Source organism: Callithrix jacchus, chromosome 9 (genome assembly GCF_049354715.1).
Source record: "Callithrix jacchus isolate 240 chromosome 9, calJac240_pri, whole genome shotgun sequence".
Lineage (NCBI taxonomy): Eukaryota > Metazoa > Chordata > Mammalia > Primates > Cebidae > Callithrix > Callithrix jacchus.
The window spans coordinates 112,289,560-112,306,352 of record NC_133510.1 but is presented as its reverse complement, the minus strand read 5'-3'; the positions used below and the strand labels follow the sequence as shown (position 1 = coordinate 112,306,352).

General features: G+C 43.1%; 1 protein-coding gene across 1 annotated transcript in view; it reads right to left on the bottom strand.

The window, feature by feature from the left end:
• The window catches only part of MYO1H (myosin IH), a 148,592-nt gene that overhangs the window by 37,935 nt on the left and 93,864 nt on the right, over window positions 1-16,793 (bottom strand). The window contains exons 9-17 of the mRNA XM_078338167.1: window positions 16,538-16,717; window positions 13,312-13,410; window positions 11,650-11,763; window positions 10,859-10,930; window positions 9,741-9,860; window positions 7,465-7,532; window positions 6,728-6,833; window positions 6,024-6,104; window positions 4,522-4,613 (exon numbers count right to left, since the gene is read on the bottom strand). Of these exons, the coding sequence (XP_078194293.1) occupies window positions 4,522-4,613; window positions 6,024-6,104; window positions 6,728-6,833; window positions 7,465-7,532; window positions 9,741-9,860; window positions 10,859-10,930; window positions 11,650-11,763; window positions 13,312-13,410; window positions 16,538-16,717 (932 nt within the window). The remainder of the gene's footprint in view (window positions 1-4,521; window positions 4,614-6,023; window positions 6,105-6,727; window positions 6,834-7,464; window positions 7,533-9,740; window positions 9,861-10,858; window positions 10,931-11,649; window positions 11,764-13,311; window positions 13,411-16,537; window positions 16,718-16,793) is intronic.

The following is a 16,793-nucleotide window of genomic DNA, read 5'->3' as shown; positions in this document are numbered from 1 at the left end:
GATTCACCAGGGTTGAAATGAAGGAGAAAATGCTACAGGCAGCCAGAGAAAAAGGTCGGGTTACCCACAAAGGGAAGCCCATCAGACTCACAGCAGATCTCTTGGCAGAAACCCTATAAGCCAGAAGAGAGTGGGGGCCAATATTCAACATCCTTAAAGAAAAGAACTTCCAACCCAGAATTTCATATCCAGCCAAACTGAGCTTCATAAGTGAAGGAAAAGTAAAATCCTTTGCGAACAAGCAAGTACTCAGAGATTTTGTCACCACCAGGCCTGCTTCACAAGACCTCCTGAAAGAGGCACTACACATAGAAAGAACGACCAGTACCAGCCACTCCAAAAACATACCAAATGCACAAGAGCATCAACAAAATGAAGAATCTGCATCAACTAACGAGCAAAACAGCCAGCTATAATCAAAATGGCAGTATCAAATTCACACATAACAATATTAACCCTAAATGTAAATCTAAATGCACCAATCAAAAGACACAGACTGGCAAATTGGATAAAAAACCAAAACCCATCGGTGTGCCGTATCCAGGAAACCCATCTCACATGCAAGGATACACAAAGGCTCAAAATAAAGGGATGGAGGAAGATTTACCTAGCAAATGGAGAGCAAAAAAAAAGTAGGAGTTGCAATTCTCGTCTCTGATAAAATAGACTTTAAAGCAACAAAGATCAAAAGAGACAAAGAATGACATTACATAATGGTAAAAGGATCGATACAACATGAAGAGCTAACGATCCTAAATATATATAGACCCAATACAGGAGCACCCAGATATATAATAGAAGTTCTTAATGACTTACAAAGAGAGTTAGACTCCCACACAATAATAGTGGGAGACTTTAACACTCCACTGTCAATATTAGACAGATCAACCAGACAGAAAATTAACAAGGATATCCAGGACTTCAACTCAGACCTGGAACAAGCAAACCTGATAGACATTTACAGAACTCTCCACCCCAAATCCACAGAATATACATTCTTCTCAGCACCACATCACACCTACTCTAAAATTGATCACATAATTGGAAGTAAATCACTCCTCAGCAAATGCAAAAGAACGGAAATCATAACAAACAGTCTCTCAGACCACAGTGCAATCAAGTTAGAACTCAGAATTCAGAAACTAACTCAGAACCGCACAGCTTCATGGAAACTGAACAACTGGCTTTTGAATGTTGACTGGATAAACAATGAAATGAAGGCAGAAATAAAGAAGTTCTTCGAAACCAACGAGAATGAGGACACAACATACCAGAATCTCTGGGACACATTTAAAGCAGTCTCTAGAGGAAAATACATAGCAATAAGTGCCCACATGAGAAGAAAGGAGAGATCCAAGATTGACACCCTATAGTCAAAATTGAAAGAGCTAGAGGAGCGAGATCAAAAAAACTCAAAACCTAGCAGAAGACAAGAAATAACTAAGATTAGAGCAGAACTGAAGGAGACAGAGACACACAAAAACCCTTCAAAAAATCAATAAATCGAGGAGCTGTTTTTTTGAAAAGATCAACAAAATAGATCACTAGCCAGATTAGTAAAAAAGAAAAGAGAGAATAACCAAATAGATGCAATAAAAAATGATATAGGAGAAATCACCACAGATTCCACAGAAATTCAAACCATCATCAGAGAATATTAAAAACAACTCTATGCACATAAACTAATAAACCTGGAAGAAATGGATAAATTCCTGGACACTTGTGTCCTCCCAAGCCTAAACCAGGAAGAAGTCAAAACTATGAATAGACCAATAACAAGATCTGAAGTTGAGGCAGCAATTTAAAAAGCCCAGGTCCAGATGGGTTCACAGCCGAATTCTACCAGACACACAAAGAAGAACTGTTACCACTCCTCCTAAAACTATTCCAAATAATCCAAAAAGAGGGAATCCTTCCCAAATCATTGTATGAGACCAACATCATCCTGATACCAAAACCCGGCAGAGACTCAACAAGAAAAGAAAACTTTAGGCCAATATCCATGATGAACATAGATGCAAAAAATCTTCAATAAAATACTGGCAAGCTGATTGCAACAGCACATCAAAAAGCTTATCCACCATGATTAAGTAGGATTCATCCCAGGGTTGCAAGGCTGGTTCAACATATGCAAGTCTATAAACGTAATTCACCACATAAACAGAACCAAAAACAAAAACCACATGATTATCTCAATTGATGCAGAGAAGGCCTTTGACAAAATTCAACAGCCCTTTATGCTAAAAACCCTCAATAAATTCGGTATTGATGGAACGTATCTCAAAATAATAAAAGCTATTTACGACAAACCAACAGCCAATATCATACTGAATGGGCAAAAACTGGAAGCATTCCCTTTGAAATCCGGCACTAGACAAGGATGCCCTCTCTCACCACTCCTATTCAATATAGTACTGGAAGTTCTAGCCAGAACAATTGGGCAAGAAAAAGAAATAAAGGGTATTCAAATAGGAAAGGTGGAAGCCAAATTGTCTCTATTTGCAGACGACATGATAATATATCTAGAAGACCCCACCATCTCAGCCCAAAAACTTCTGAAACTGATAAGCAACTTCAGCAAAGTCTCAGGATATAAAATCAATGTTCAAAAGTCACACGCATTCGTCTACACCAATAACAGACTTAAAGAAAGCCAAATCAAGAACCAACTGCCATTCACAATTGCTACAAAGAGAATAAAATACCTAGGAATACAACTAACAAGGAACGTAAAGGACCTCTTCAAGGAAAACTACAAACCACTGCTCAACGAAATAAGAGAGGACACAAACAGATGGAGAAACATTCCATGTTCATGGTTAGGAAGAATCAATATTGTGAAAACGGCCATACTGCCCAAAGTAATTTACAGATTCAATGCTATCCCCATGAAGCTATCAATGACCTTCTTCACAGAACTGGAAAAAACCACCATGAACTTCATATGGAACCAAAAGAGAGCCCACATAGCCAAGTCAATTCTAAGCAAAAAGAACACAACGGGAGGCATCACACTACCAGACTTCAAACTATACTACAAGGCTACAGTAATCAAAACAGCATGGTACTGGTACCAAAACAGAGATATAGACCAATGGAACAGAACAGAGGCATTGGAGACAACACAACATATCTACAACCTTATAATCTTGGATAAACCTGACAAAAACAAGCAATGGGGAAAGGATTCCCTGTTTAATAAATGGTGTTGGGAAAACTGGCTAGCCATGTGCAGAAAGCAGAAACTGGACCCCTTTCTGACACCTTACACTAAAATTAACTCCAGATGGATTAAAGACTTAAACATACGACCTGGCACCATAAAAACCCTAGAAGAAAATCTAGGCAAAACCATTCAGGACATAGGAGTAGGCAAGGACTTCATGACCAAAACACCAAAAGCATTGGCAACAAAAGCCAAAATAGACAAATGGGACCTAATCAACCTCCACAGCTTCTGCACGGCAAAAGAAACGGTCATTAGAGTGAATTGGCAACCAACAGAATGGGAAAAAATTTTTGCAGTTTACCCATCTGACAAAGGGCTGATATCCAGAATTTACAAAGAACTAAAACAGATTTACAAGGAAAAAACAAACAAGCCCATTCAAAAATGGGCAAAGGATATGAACAGATACTTTACAAAAGAAGACATACATGAGGCCAACAAACATATGAAAAAATGCTCATCATCACTGGCCACTAGAGAAATGCAAATCAAAACTACATTGAGATACCATCTCACGCCAGTTAGAATGGCAATCATTAAAAAATCTGGAGACAACAGATGCTGGAGAGGACGTGGAGAAATAGGAACACTTTTACACTGCTGGTGGGAATGTAAACTAGTTCAAACATTGTGGAAGATAGTGTGGCGATTCCTCAAGGACCTAGAAATAGAAATTCCCTTTGACCCAGCAATCCCATTACTGGGTATATATCCAAAGGACTATAAATCGTTCTACTATAAGGACACATGCACACGAATGTTCATTGCAGCACTGTTTACAATAGCAAAGACCTGGAACCAACCCAAATGCCCATTGATGATAGACTGGACAGGGAAAATGTGGCACATATACACCATGGAATATTATGCAGCAATCTAAAACGATGAGTTCGTATCTTTTGTAGGGACATGGATGAATCTGGAGAACATCATTCTCAGCAAACTGACACAAGAACAGAAAATGAAATACTGCATGTTCTCACTCATAGGCGGGTGATGAACAATGAGAACACATGGACACAGGGAAGGGAGTACTACACACTGGGGTCTGTTGGGGGGAATACGGGAGGGACAGCGGGAGGGGCGGGAGTTGGGGAGAGATAGCATGGGGAGAAATGCCAGATGTGGGTGAAGGGGAGGAAGGCAGCAAAACACACTGCCACGTGTGTACCTATGCAACTATCTTGCATGTTCTGCACATGTACCCCAAAACCTAAAATGCAATAAAAAAAAAGAAAATTGATACACAGTGATCTTCCCCCATGTGAAATCTGGTCAAATAAAGTATGTACGTTTCGAAGTGTGCATGTTTGCCCACTTTCTCTTCTAATTTCTCCAAGAAACTCAAGTCTGTAGCCGGACCAGGACGAATGCATTCTTCATCCTTCAAAAGAAAAAGAGAAGTCTCAATCCACAGCACCACACTCCATCAATGCCAACTTGAAATGTTTTCACCGGCTGGACCAGAAAGTACTAGACTAAAAGATTGTCATTTCATAAGTGCAGGTGAACATTCTGGGGGAAGGAAGGGGCTTATCTAAGTGCTCAGCTTCTCAAGTTTGATAAGGGGACCATGGAACCAGAGTGCCTGAATATCCCATGAAAAGTCAACTCTCCCACCATCTGACTCAAAGTCTTTCCAAAGATCCTCCACAGTTACTAGGATGGGCTCCATGTCAGCCTCATTTTCTCTAAAGCAGTCATCACTGACCGCAACCACAATGTGTACAGACTTGTTGTGGAAGAAAAGCCCTCATGGAAAGAAAGGTATAGAACCAGTCAAGTTTCATGTTTTGGAAGTTCATCTTTCTATTTCCTATTTTTCATCCTCAAGAATGATACCATTTGTGGCCGGGCACGGTGGCTCAAGCCTGTAATCCCAGCACTTTGGGAGGCCGAGGCGGGTGGATCACGAGGTCAAGAGATTGAGACCATCCTGGTCAACATGGTGAAACCCCGTTTCTACTAAAAATACAAAAAATTAGCTGGGCATGGTGGCGTGTGCCTGTAATCCCAGCTACTCGGGAGGCTGAGGCAGGAGAATTGCCTGAACCCAGGAGGCGGAGGTTGCGGTGAGCCGAGATCACGCCATTGCATTCCAGCCTGGGTAACAAGAGCGAAACTCCGTCTCAAAAAAAAAAAAAAAGAATGATACCATTTAGTTGACCATCTTAAAAAATTACAGATGTGGCCGGGTGAACTTGTTCACACCTATAATCCCAGCATTTTGGCAAGCCAAGATGGGAGGAGATCAGCCTGGGCCACATGGTGAAACCCTGTCTCTACAAAAATTTAAAAACTTAGCCAGGTGTGGCGGTTATACCTGTGTAGTCTCAGCTACCCAGGAGGTTGAGGTGGGAGGATTGCTTGAACCCAAGAGTTAGAGACCTCCCTGGCTCAACACGCCCCCCCCACTTTTACTGAGATAGAATCTTGCTCTGTCACCCAGGCTGGAGTGCAGTGGCATGATATTGGCTCACTGCAACCTCCACCTCCTGGTTTAAGCAATTCTCCCACCTCAGCCTCCCAAGTAGTTAGGGTGACAGGCACATGCCACTATGCCTGGCTAATTTTTGTATTTTCAGTAAAGACAGGGTTTCACCATGTTGGTCAGGCTGCTCTTGAACTCCTGACCTCAGGCAATCCACTTGCCTCAGCCTCCCAAAGTGCTGGGATTACAGGCGTGAGCCACTGCACCTGGCCTGGCTCAACCCTTTTTAAGCCTGGGAGAAGGTTCTTCTAGGAGTTGTAAATGTGGGTGAACAGGCTCTAATTCAACATTAATTTTTCTCACCAGAATGGATATGATTCCTTTGTGTCTCTCTTCTACCAAATCACAGATGATCTTGTTGTTGAAATATTGAATTGGCTCCCACTAAAATGACAAAGAGGAACAAATTCTCCAAGATTCAGATGAGCATAAAAGATTGGTTTTAAATGGGTTTTCTAAAACATCTTCTTTCAAAATCTAGTTTTTACATTCAACCTCAAACAAATTATATTTTCTGAATATCAAAACAATTTCTCAGGAAATAAGCAGAGGAGGACGAAAGAATTAATCCTCAGTACTAATCAGGAAAATCATCAATGAAATAATATTTCAATTAAATGTCTTTAGTGGTTGGGCACAGTGACTCACACCTGTAATCCCAGCACTCTGGGAGGTTGAGGCAGGAAGATCACTTGAGTCCAGGAGTTTGAGAACAGCCTGAGCAACATAGAGAGACCCTGTCTCTACAAAACAAACAAACAAACAAAAAAAAAACAATTAGCCAGGGGTGGTGGTATGTGCCTGTGGTCCCAGCTACTCAGGAGGCTGAGGCAGGAGGATCACTCGAGCCGAGGAGGTGGAGGTTGCAACGAACCCTGATTGTGCCACTGCACTCCAGCCTGGGCGACAGAGTGAGACCCTGTCTCAAAACACTAAAATCAACTACATTTTGAAAAACGTCTTTAGCCAGATTAAGAAATCAAATGAGAAAACATGAAAATGTTTACCTCTATGCCTTCCATTTCATATTCTGCCTGTTCTGCTTTTAGAGTCCTCTCAATTAACAGTTGCTGGAGTTTCTCGTTGCAGTAATTTATACAGAACTGTTCAAAACTAGAGATACACAAGATTTAAATAACTAAAGTTACATGAAAATAACAATAAAATAATTATATTCTTGGCTGGGCAGGGTGGCTCAACACCTGTAATCCCAGTACTTTGGGAGGCTGAGGTGGGTGGATCACGAGGTCAGGAGTTCAAGACCAGCCTGGCCAACATGGCGAAACCCTGTCTCCATTACAAATACAAAAAAAGAAGAAAATAACCAGGCGTGGTGGCAGGCACCTGTAATCCCAGCTACTTGGGAGGCCGAGGCAAAGAATTGCTTGAACCTGGGAGGCAGAGGTTTCAGTGAACTGAGATCATGCCACTGCACTCCAGCCTGGGCAACAGAGTGACACTCTGTCTCAAAAAAAACAAAAACAAAAACAAAAACAACTTACATTCTTTTAAAAGATGCTTTTTAATGAAGAAAAAGCAAAGTCCTTATTAATAACAATTTACTAAATAGATCATAAGAGTCAAGCGAAAATATACTTGCATTTTTATGGTTATTCTACATCTAGGCTGGTCTGTGAATTAGAAACTGTAAATCTAGGCAGTTCCTGGGACAGGAAAATCAAGCCAGTAACATTAGCAAATGACTTAAATCTCAAGACAGGTAGGTAGGGAATGGTAAACATACCCATTCTTGTCGAAGACTTCAAACCCATATATGTCGAGTAATCCAATCACAGTTTTCCTGGTGAAATCCTGGTCAAAATAACAACCCATTCATAGTTAGATCTTTTCCTCTGTGCTACTCAAAACTCTGTAGCTGCCTCCAAACTGGGACTTGGTGCTAAAGCTCGTGTCTCCTCTGTCTCCAGCAATACAGAAGAGCCTTTGGGTGGAAATCACTTCCCAGCCTGCTGCTCCTGCCTGCTCAGATCCCACTGCGGCTTCCATAGCCATCATCTGTGTAGTGACACCTTCCCCTCCGCACCGATTTTTTTTTTTTTTTTGAGATGGAGCCTCGCTCTGTCGCTCAGGCCAGAGTGCAGTGGTACGATCTCAGCTCACTGCAACCTCCGCCTTCCGGGTTCCAGTGATTCTCTTGCCTCAGCCTCCTGAGTAGCTGGGACTGCAGGTGTGCACCACCACATCCAGCTAATTTTTTGTATTTTTTAGTAGAAACGGGGTCTCACCATATTGGCCAGGCTGGTCTGGAACTCCTGACCTGACCTGCTTTGGCTTCCCAAAGTGCTGGGATTACAGGTGTGAGCAACCAAGCCCAGCCGACCTTCTCCTTCTGATTCACTTCTTTGCTTCAGCTGTCCTTAACCTCCCAAGCCCACGTACAATAAAAAAAAAAAAAAAAAAGGACCTATAGATAGACAAGAAGATGCCTATCTAATTAAGAGAACCAACAGGCCAGGGTGAGTATTTAAAGATAATGTGTTTATTTCAGGTAGGGTGCGGTGGCTCATGTCTGTAATCCTGGCACTTTGGGAGGCCAAGGCAGGCAGATCACTTGTGGCTAGGAGTTTGAGACCACCCTGGCCAACATGGCCAAACCCTGTCTCTACTAAAAAATTACAAAAATTAGCAAGGCATAGTGGTGTGCACCTGTAATCCCAGCTACTAGAGAGGCTGAGGCACAGGGCACAAGAATCACTTGAACCTGGGAGGTGGAGGTTGCAGTGAGCCAAGATCACACTACTGCACTCCGGCCTGGATGACAGAGCCAGACTCCATCCCAAAAAAAAAAGATAATTTAACAAAATCATCTATAAAATAATATTTATTTTGTTTTAAAGGGACACAATTAAATCCTCTGAGTGTCCTAAGTTGCTGCCTCCAAAATCATCTTCTGTGTCCACCCTCCCTGAGTTTTGTTACATCCATGTATCCCTCCCCATTCACCTACCATTTCCTTAATTTTTAACTTGGGTTAAATCCCATTTTTTATTTAAATAATTCCACTTGAAAAGGAAACATGACTGAAGTGTGAGTTTGAAGGGCTAGTTTTATTTTTTCTTAAACATGTTAAAATGTGCTACTGTTGAAATTTTTTAAATGTCAGGTGAATATATTACTATTGACATTTAAACATTTGTGGCAGTTCATGCCTGTAATCCCAGCACTTGGTAGGCAACAGTGGGAAGATGGCTTGAGCCTGGGGTTCGAAACCAGCTAGACAACACGGCAAGACCTCACCTCTGCAAAAAAACTTCTAAAATTTAGCCGGGCATGGTGGCATGCAACAGTAGTTCCTGCTATTCAGGAGGCTGAGGCAGGAGGACTGCTTGAGCCCAGGAGCTGGGGGCTGCAGTGGGTTATGATTGCACCACTGCACTCCAGCCTGAGTGACAGAACGAGATCTTGTCTCTAAAAAATAAAAAGTTTAGGCTGGCCGCGGTGGCTCAAGCCTGTAATCCCAGCACTTTGGGAGGCCGAGGCGGGTGGATCACGAGGTCAAGAGATCGAGACCATCCTGGCCAACATGGTGAAACTCCGTCTCTACTAAAAATACAAAAAAATTAGCTGGGCATGGTGGCGCGTGCCTGTAATCCCAGCTACCCAGGAGGCTGAGGCAGGAGAATTGCCTGAACCCAGGAGGCGGAGGTTGAGGTGAGCCGAGATCGCGCCATTGCATTCCAGCCTGGGTAACAACGGCGAACCTCTGTCTCAAAAATAAATAAATAAATAAATAATAAAAAAAAGTATCTGTGCACACCCGAAGCCATCTGGCATACTACAAGGGCAATGCATAGCACACTTTGGGACACACTGTGCAAGTTATTGGGCATGCATTCCTACTGCATTCTACATACCGGAAATGTGAATAGGGAAAGACGCCAGCCCCACCCACGAGGCGCCACAGTCCATTCTCCCTCCCAAATTCTTTAAAGGAACTATGATGATCATAAAACATCACCACATTAGTGAGAGCAAGGTATCCAAAATGTGTTGACCAACCTTGTTAACTAAGGAGGAATTGATTTTGTTGACCAGCCAAGTAAATGTTCGGCCGTAAACAGCCTTTGCCATTGCATCTCTAGCGTAGACAGAGAGTTCTAGTGTCAATGGGCAGATCACCTGAAAAGAATGACAAGGTGCATCATTATAGATGGAAAAAAAGAAGCCCCCAGAGTGTTCAAACTATTCTTTAAAAAAATAAGGAGAGAGGGTCTCACTCTGCTGCCCAGCCTGGAATACAGTGGCACAGTCATAGCTCACTGCAGCCTCTAACTCCTGGACTCAAGTGATCCTCCCACCTCAGTCTTCCGAGTAGCTGGGACTACAGGTGCCCACCACCACGCCCTGATAATTTTTAAATTTTTTGTAGAAATGTGGTCTAGCCATGTTGCCCAGGCTGGTCTCGAACTCATGGACTCAAGCAATCTTCCCACTGCATCCTCCCAAAGTGATTACAGGTATAAGCCGCCACAGCCAGCCTCGAACTAGTGTTGACTGATGACTGGCAAAGGATACATGCTGGGAAGATACTACTCTTGCCTTTGGTTCACATGATGGCTCTTTCTTGAGTGCCCACTGTGTGCCAGGCACTGTGCTGCGCTGCCGAGATACAGCTACAACCCAGACACATGGTCCTGACCTTCATGGACTCACCGTTCATTTCAGGGTAGGGAGGGATGGAGAGACATTCAAAGAATCACACAGTCATGTTGAAAGGGCTACAAGGAGATACATATGGTGCTTTGAGGTAGAGGTGAAAGGATCAGAGGAGGCTCCTTGGGGAATTGACCCCCAAGAGATGAAGAATGAAGGGGAGTTAACTAGATGAAGCCTCGGGAACAGTGTTCCAGCAGAAGGAGCAGCATGTGCAGCCTCCTGTGGAGGAAACAGCATGTGCAAAGGCTCCTGTACAGGGACTATGAGCTGTAGACGGCTAACATTGGTGTGGTGGTGATGGGGAGGATGAAGCAGGAGACCCCGCAGGAGCTGGACCACGCAGCGCCTGGTGAGCTAGGATCAAAGGTATGGCCTCCCCTGAGGCCACCATCCTGCTGTTATCAGAGGGAGGCAGCAGCAGCAGGGAGGGCCAGCACATTTCCACCTAGAGCTATTCTTACCTCCTCAGTTTTGGCTTCAATTTTTCTGTGGGTGAGAGCTTCCAGAAGGACTGACGGGTGGACCCCCAGGAGCTGAATGAAGAAATCCAAAGTGCTATTCCGTGACCCAGTTTTACTTGCTCTTTAATATTTTTTTAGAGACAAGGTATGGCTCTGTTGCCCAGGTGGGGGTGTGGTGGCACAATCATAGCTCACTGTAACTTTTTTTTGAGACAGGATCTCACTCTGTCACCCAGGCTGGAGTGCAGTGGCACAATCTCAGCTTACTGCAAACTCTGCCCCCTGGGCTGAAGCGATCCTCTCACCTCAGCCTTCTGAGTAGCTGGGACTACAGTTCTGTGCCACTAATTATAGCTATTTCTTTTTTTTAGAGATGGGGTCTCACTACATTGCCCAGGTTGGAGTGCAGTGGCATGATTGTGGCTGACTTAAATTTCTGGCCTCAAGCTATCCTCCCGCCTTGGCCTCCCAAAGCACTGGAATCACAGGCATGAGCCATTGCGCCTGGCCTACTCACTAGCTTATAGAGTTCATGGAGTATCCAGGCCCAGCGTTATCTGCCCAGACTAATTGTTGTGCTTCAGTACAAAACAGACAACAACAGATCCTTCAACCAACTGGCTTTTACTCCCTCCCTTTCCCCCAAACCCTCACTCTTTAAACCTCCTAATCAATATCAGCCAAAAGAGCATGTCACCAGACATTCAGGCCTAACTGTGGGCATCCAGCTCCCTCACTCTCCTCTCCCACCCCTCCGCCTCCCTCTGTCCTCTCCAAAAGGGGAACATCACCTTGGCGATCCACTTGATCTCGCTGGTGTCTGGGATAGTGGCACAGCCTTGGTCATCTTCTTCAAAACCAATGTTCCCCAGGTGTAAGACACTGGCAATGATTCCAAAGAGATTCTGGGAACATGGGAAGTGTTCAGAGACAGGAGATCAGGAGGACAGGGAAAGAGACGGTAGCTGACTAACTGATACATGTCATTAGCGGAGACATCTGAAGGAAAACCCCCTATCCCAACTCCAGACCTGAGCTCACAGAACCAAGCCCTCCTCCTTCCCCAGAAATTGGCCCTGTTGTTCACTTCAGATGCTAAGGGAAGAGGGAAACAGTCTCACTCAATGTCCAGCACGGAACACTTTATTTTCATATAACAACAACAAATACATACATTTTTCATAAAATAAACCACTTTTATAAAATACTTTCTAAAATAAGTCCCACTAATGAACCCATTTAATTTTCAAATACCATGAGCGATCTATCTATAAAATACTTTCTAAAGTAAATCCCAGTAATGAACTCATTTAATTTTCAAATACCATGAGCTATCTATCTATCTATCTATCTATCTATCTATCTATCTATCTATAAGTTTTTTAGAGACAGGGTTTTGCTCTGTCACCCAGGCTGGAGTCCAATGGTGCCATCATAGCTCACTGCAGCCTCAACCTCCTGGGCTCAAGCGATCCTCCCACCTCAGCCTCCTGTGTCTGGGACTACCAGCATACATCACCATGCCTGGCTAAAGTTTTTTTTCGTAGAGGCAGGGTCTCACTAGGTTGCCCAGGCTGGTCACAAACTCCAAGCCTCAAGCAATCTTTCTACCTCAGCCTCCCAAAGCATCAGGATTACAGGTGTGAGCCACTGCACCTGGGCTCAGATATATAAGTTTTTAAATTACATTCTGCCCCTTGAAAGATTGATAGTTTAAAAATCAAAATGAATAAAAAGATGTAAAAACAAAGTTTATACATTCTACAATTTGTTCCAGTTTGTGCCAAAATGGAAGCCTCAATAAATGAGAATCCTGTAATTTTATGGCATTTAAATTGTTGCGACTGGACTTACCTTAGGGGAGAAAAAAACCTGACTCCTCCTCCTTGTCAGATATAACCCACAGTTAATATTTAAATTTCAAACTTCCAATACTTTTGTAATATAAGTTTGCCCACATGCAATAATTGGAACATGATTATATTAAAAAACTCTTCACTGTTTACCTGAAATTCATATGTAACTGGGCATCCTGTATTTTTGTTTGTTTTTCTGAGACAGAGTCTTGCTCTGTGACCCAGGCTCAAGTACAGTGACATGATCTCGGCTCACTGCAACCTCTGCCTCCCGGGTTCAAGCAATTCTTCTGCCTCAGCCTCCCAAGTAGCTGGGACTACAGGTACATGCCAACACGCCCAGCTAATTTTTGTACTTTTTTAGTAGAGATGAGGTTTCACCACATTGGCCAGGCTGGTCTCAAATTCCTGACCTCAAGTGATCCGCCCACCTTGGCCTCCCAAAGTGCTGGGATTACAGGTGTGAGCTACTGCACCTGGCTGCATCCTGTATTTTTATTTGTTGAATCCAGCAACTGTATTATGCAAACACCAAGAAACCAGGAGTGTTTCCTCAGTCCCAGAGGAAACTGTCGGCTCTGCTGCAAGAGCACATACCTCGAGGTCAGCTTCAGTAAAATCAATGACAGAAAAGGCACTGGAAACAGTTTTCCAGTCATTCTTGTCATTAATGGATGACTCTTTGGCATAATGACCCTGTTGACAAAAAGTTTGAGTCACTTAACGTCATTTTATAGGGGCAATTAAGCATGTGCATGTCTGTTTTTCTCTGAAGATGCAAAAGCTAGTCCTATACTGTACTGAATTGCAAATAAAAATAGGTTTTGCTCTAATTGTCTAGCATATAATTATTTGACAACTGTTGCTTTTTTTTCAAATTTATTTGGAATTGTAATTTGGAATTTAATTTCAAGAAATATCTGCTGAAATATTCAGGGAAATTACGGTGCTTAAAATCAGAAACTCTTGACTCACTTATAAATTACCAGCAAAAATTTCACTTCAGGACTAAATGCAAGAAGGCCTTCCCGCAAGGAAATAAAAGGTTGGCATTTAGAGAAACAGAGGTTTTGTGAAAATGATCACAAGCAGAGGCTTTTCCCATAACTCCAGAAGTTATCTTTTAATTAACAGACTGATTTAAAGAGAAAAGTCCTAGACAAATGTTTATTATTTTGCTTTTGGGGTACAGGGTGTTCCTAGTCTCCTGGTTATCTGAAGATCTGTTTTCTTAAAAGATTTCTTCATTGCATGGGGGAAATCAGATGTGTCATACCACGAAAATATTTCCTGGTGAAGTGGCCGATATAAAATTTGCAACCTCACAAACCTTGCCACACAACCAGCAACATCTGTTCCTGCCTCCGAAGGGATGGGTCTGTGCAAATCAGTCTCGCTCCAAACCTGTTGGTTTGAAAGCAGTACAAATACACTACAAAGTGAAGCCATGAAGTTTACTGACGTTATGAGAGATCATGAACATTTTTTTTTTTTTTTTGAGATAGTCTCACTCTGTCACCAGGCTGGAGTGTAGTGGTGCAATCTTGGCTCACTGCAACTTCTGCCTCCCAGGTTCCAGTGATTCTCCTGCCTCAGCCTCCTGAGTAGCTTGGATTACAGGTGCACACCACCATGTCCAGCTAATTTTTGTATTTTTAGTAGAGATGGGGTTTTACCATGTTGGCCAGGCTGGTCTCGATCTCTTGATCTCGTGATCCTCCCGCCTCAGCCTCCCAAAATTCTGGATTACAGGCGTGGGCCACCATGCCCGGCTGGCTTGGTTTTAAAATAATAGTGGCAAATTGATAGACCCATTTCCAAAGCCCCTGATGTGTAAGGATCTAGTTGAATTAATGTGGCCAGAAAAAAATCTGCAAGAGTAAAGACATGATGTATTCTAAAAGATAATGATTTAATCATCCAAGGGCTAGAGAAGCCCCTGGGAAAATGGATAAAAACCCTCAAATATTTTTACAAACTGACCCTTTCTGATCATGCTATGGGAATGCAAACATGATGTGTCCATATAGCTCTGTTGGGAAAATAAAGCCCTCCAAAAAGAAAAACACATCACATTTCATTCATTCTTTGTCCTAGTAATTAGTTCAGAGTTTGTTTAGTATAAAATTAAAGTATGAGATTCTTTCTTTTCATTATTTAGCTTCATTTTTCTTTTTTATTTCTATTTTAAAAATACATTTAGAGTTGGGGTCTTGCGCTTCATTGCTCAGGCTGGTCTGAAACTCCTGGACTCAGGCGATCCTCCCGCCTCGGCCTCCCAAAGTGCTGGGATTATAGGTGTGAGCCACCATGCCCAGCCTGTCTGCATTTTTCAAGGTCAACTTCAGTTAAGCCTTCTTTTCTTCTATGATTTCTAGGAAGTATTGATCCTCATTTTATGAGGTTCATTTTAGAAGATCTCATTTTCTCTCTTAAATGATGCCCTAATCTACCCTCTACAAAGTGGCCTCCATTCAAAGCCAGGCCAAGTGAGAAGAGAAAAATTAAAAACTGTCGAGACAAAAAAGGTGTTAATGACGTTGAATACTGATAAGTGCCATACAATCTGGGCATTCTAGGACACTAGTGCAGGCTTCAGAAAAACAAACATTGCAAGGTTACATTCTGACAGTCAATTTTATAACACTAGAGCCTAGGCTTGCTTATAGAATGGCCTCAGCTAGTTCTGTAAGGCAGTGTGTTCATTTGGCAGCAAACAGTTGTCAAGATGGAAGGCATTAACATGGGAAAAGATCTTTTTAAAAGTAGTTTACAGTGGCTCACACCTGTAAACTCAGCACTTTGGGAGGCCGAGGCGGGCAGATCTCTTGAGCTCAGGAGTTTGAGATCAGCCTGGGCAACATGGAGAAACCCTGTCTCTACAAAAACTACAAAAATTAGCCAGGTGGCTGGGTGCGGTGGCTCACGCCTGTAATCCCAGCACTTTGGGAGGCTGAGGTGGGTAGATCATGTCAGGAGATTGGGACCATCCTGGCCAACCTGGTGAAACCCTGTCTCTTCTAAAATACAAAAAAATTGGCTTGGAGTGGTGGTGACCACCTGTAGTCCCAACTATTTGGGAGGTTGAGGCAGGGGAATCACTTGAACCCAGAAGGTGGAGATTGCAGTGAGTCGAGTTTGTGCCACTCCACTCCAGGCTGGCAACAGAGCAAGACTCCGTCAAGAAAAAAAAAAAAAATTAGCTAGGCATGGTACCTCATGCCTGTAGTCTCAGCTACTTGGGAGGCTGAGGTGGGAGGATAACTTGGGCCCTGGAGGTCGAGGCTGCAATGAGCCATGATTGTGCTACTGCACTCCAGCCTGGAGGACAGAGCAAGAATTTGTCTCAAAGAAAAAAAATATATAGTCTGAAAGCAGAATGAGACAGCATAGGTTTTAGACACATTTGGACAGTAAGTATCACACCTAGATCAGCATTTCTCACCTTGGCTGTACATTCGATCACCAGGAGAACATTAAAAATAACTCTGATGCCCAGGTCCTAGCCCAGACCAATGAAACATCAATCGCTGGAGGGTATGGCCCTGGCACTTGTGTTTTTAAAAGGCTCTTCAGGTTATTCTAATTTCAGCCAGGGATGAGAACCAGTTGCCTAGACATTGGTTACTTTACCAAGGTGATACAGCTGCCAGGCACAAGAGGAGATGGATTAGATTGCTTGTGATATGTATCAAGAAATCAGCCAATAGGACACACAGCAGGGTGGTAATAGAACGTCTCAAACATCCCCCAGCAGCCTGTATAAACACCTCTGATCCCCTTGTCCAAAGTGTCACCAAAGCCAGGTGCTGGTCCTTCCCACCTGTGAGAGGTATTTATACAGCCGGGGGTCTCGCTCAAGGCCCAGGTAAGCCAGGCGCTCCTCTTCGCCACCTGCTAGCAGCTGGTAGAAGATGTGGAAATTCCGTTCACCTTGATTTTGGTAGACAACTCGGGACTTCTCTATTAAGTAACTGATGATATGTCCACCTACAGGGATGCCCTTCAAAACAGAACAAAAAATGCAGCAGTGACAATGACAATCAAACCACTCTCTCCTGGCATCTTCTGATGGACCG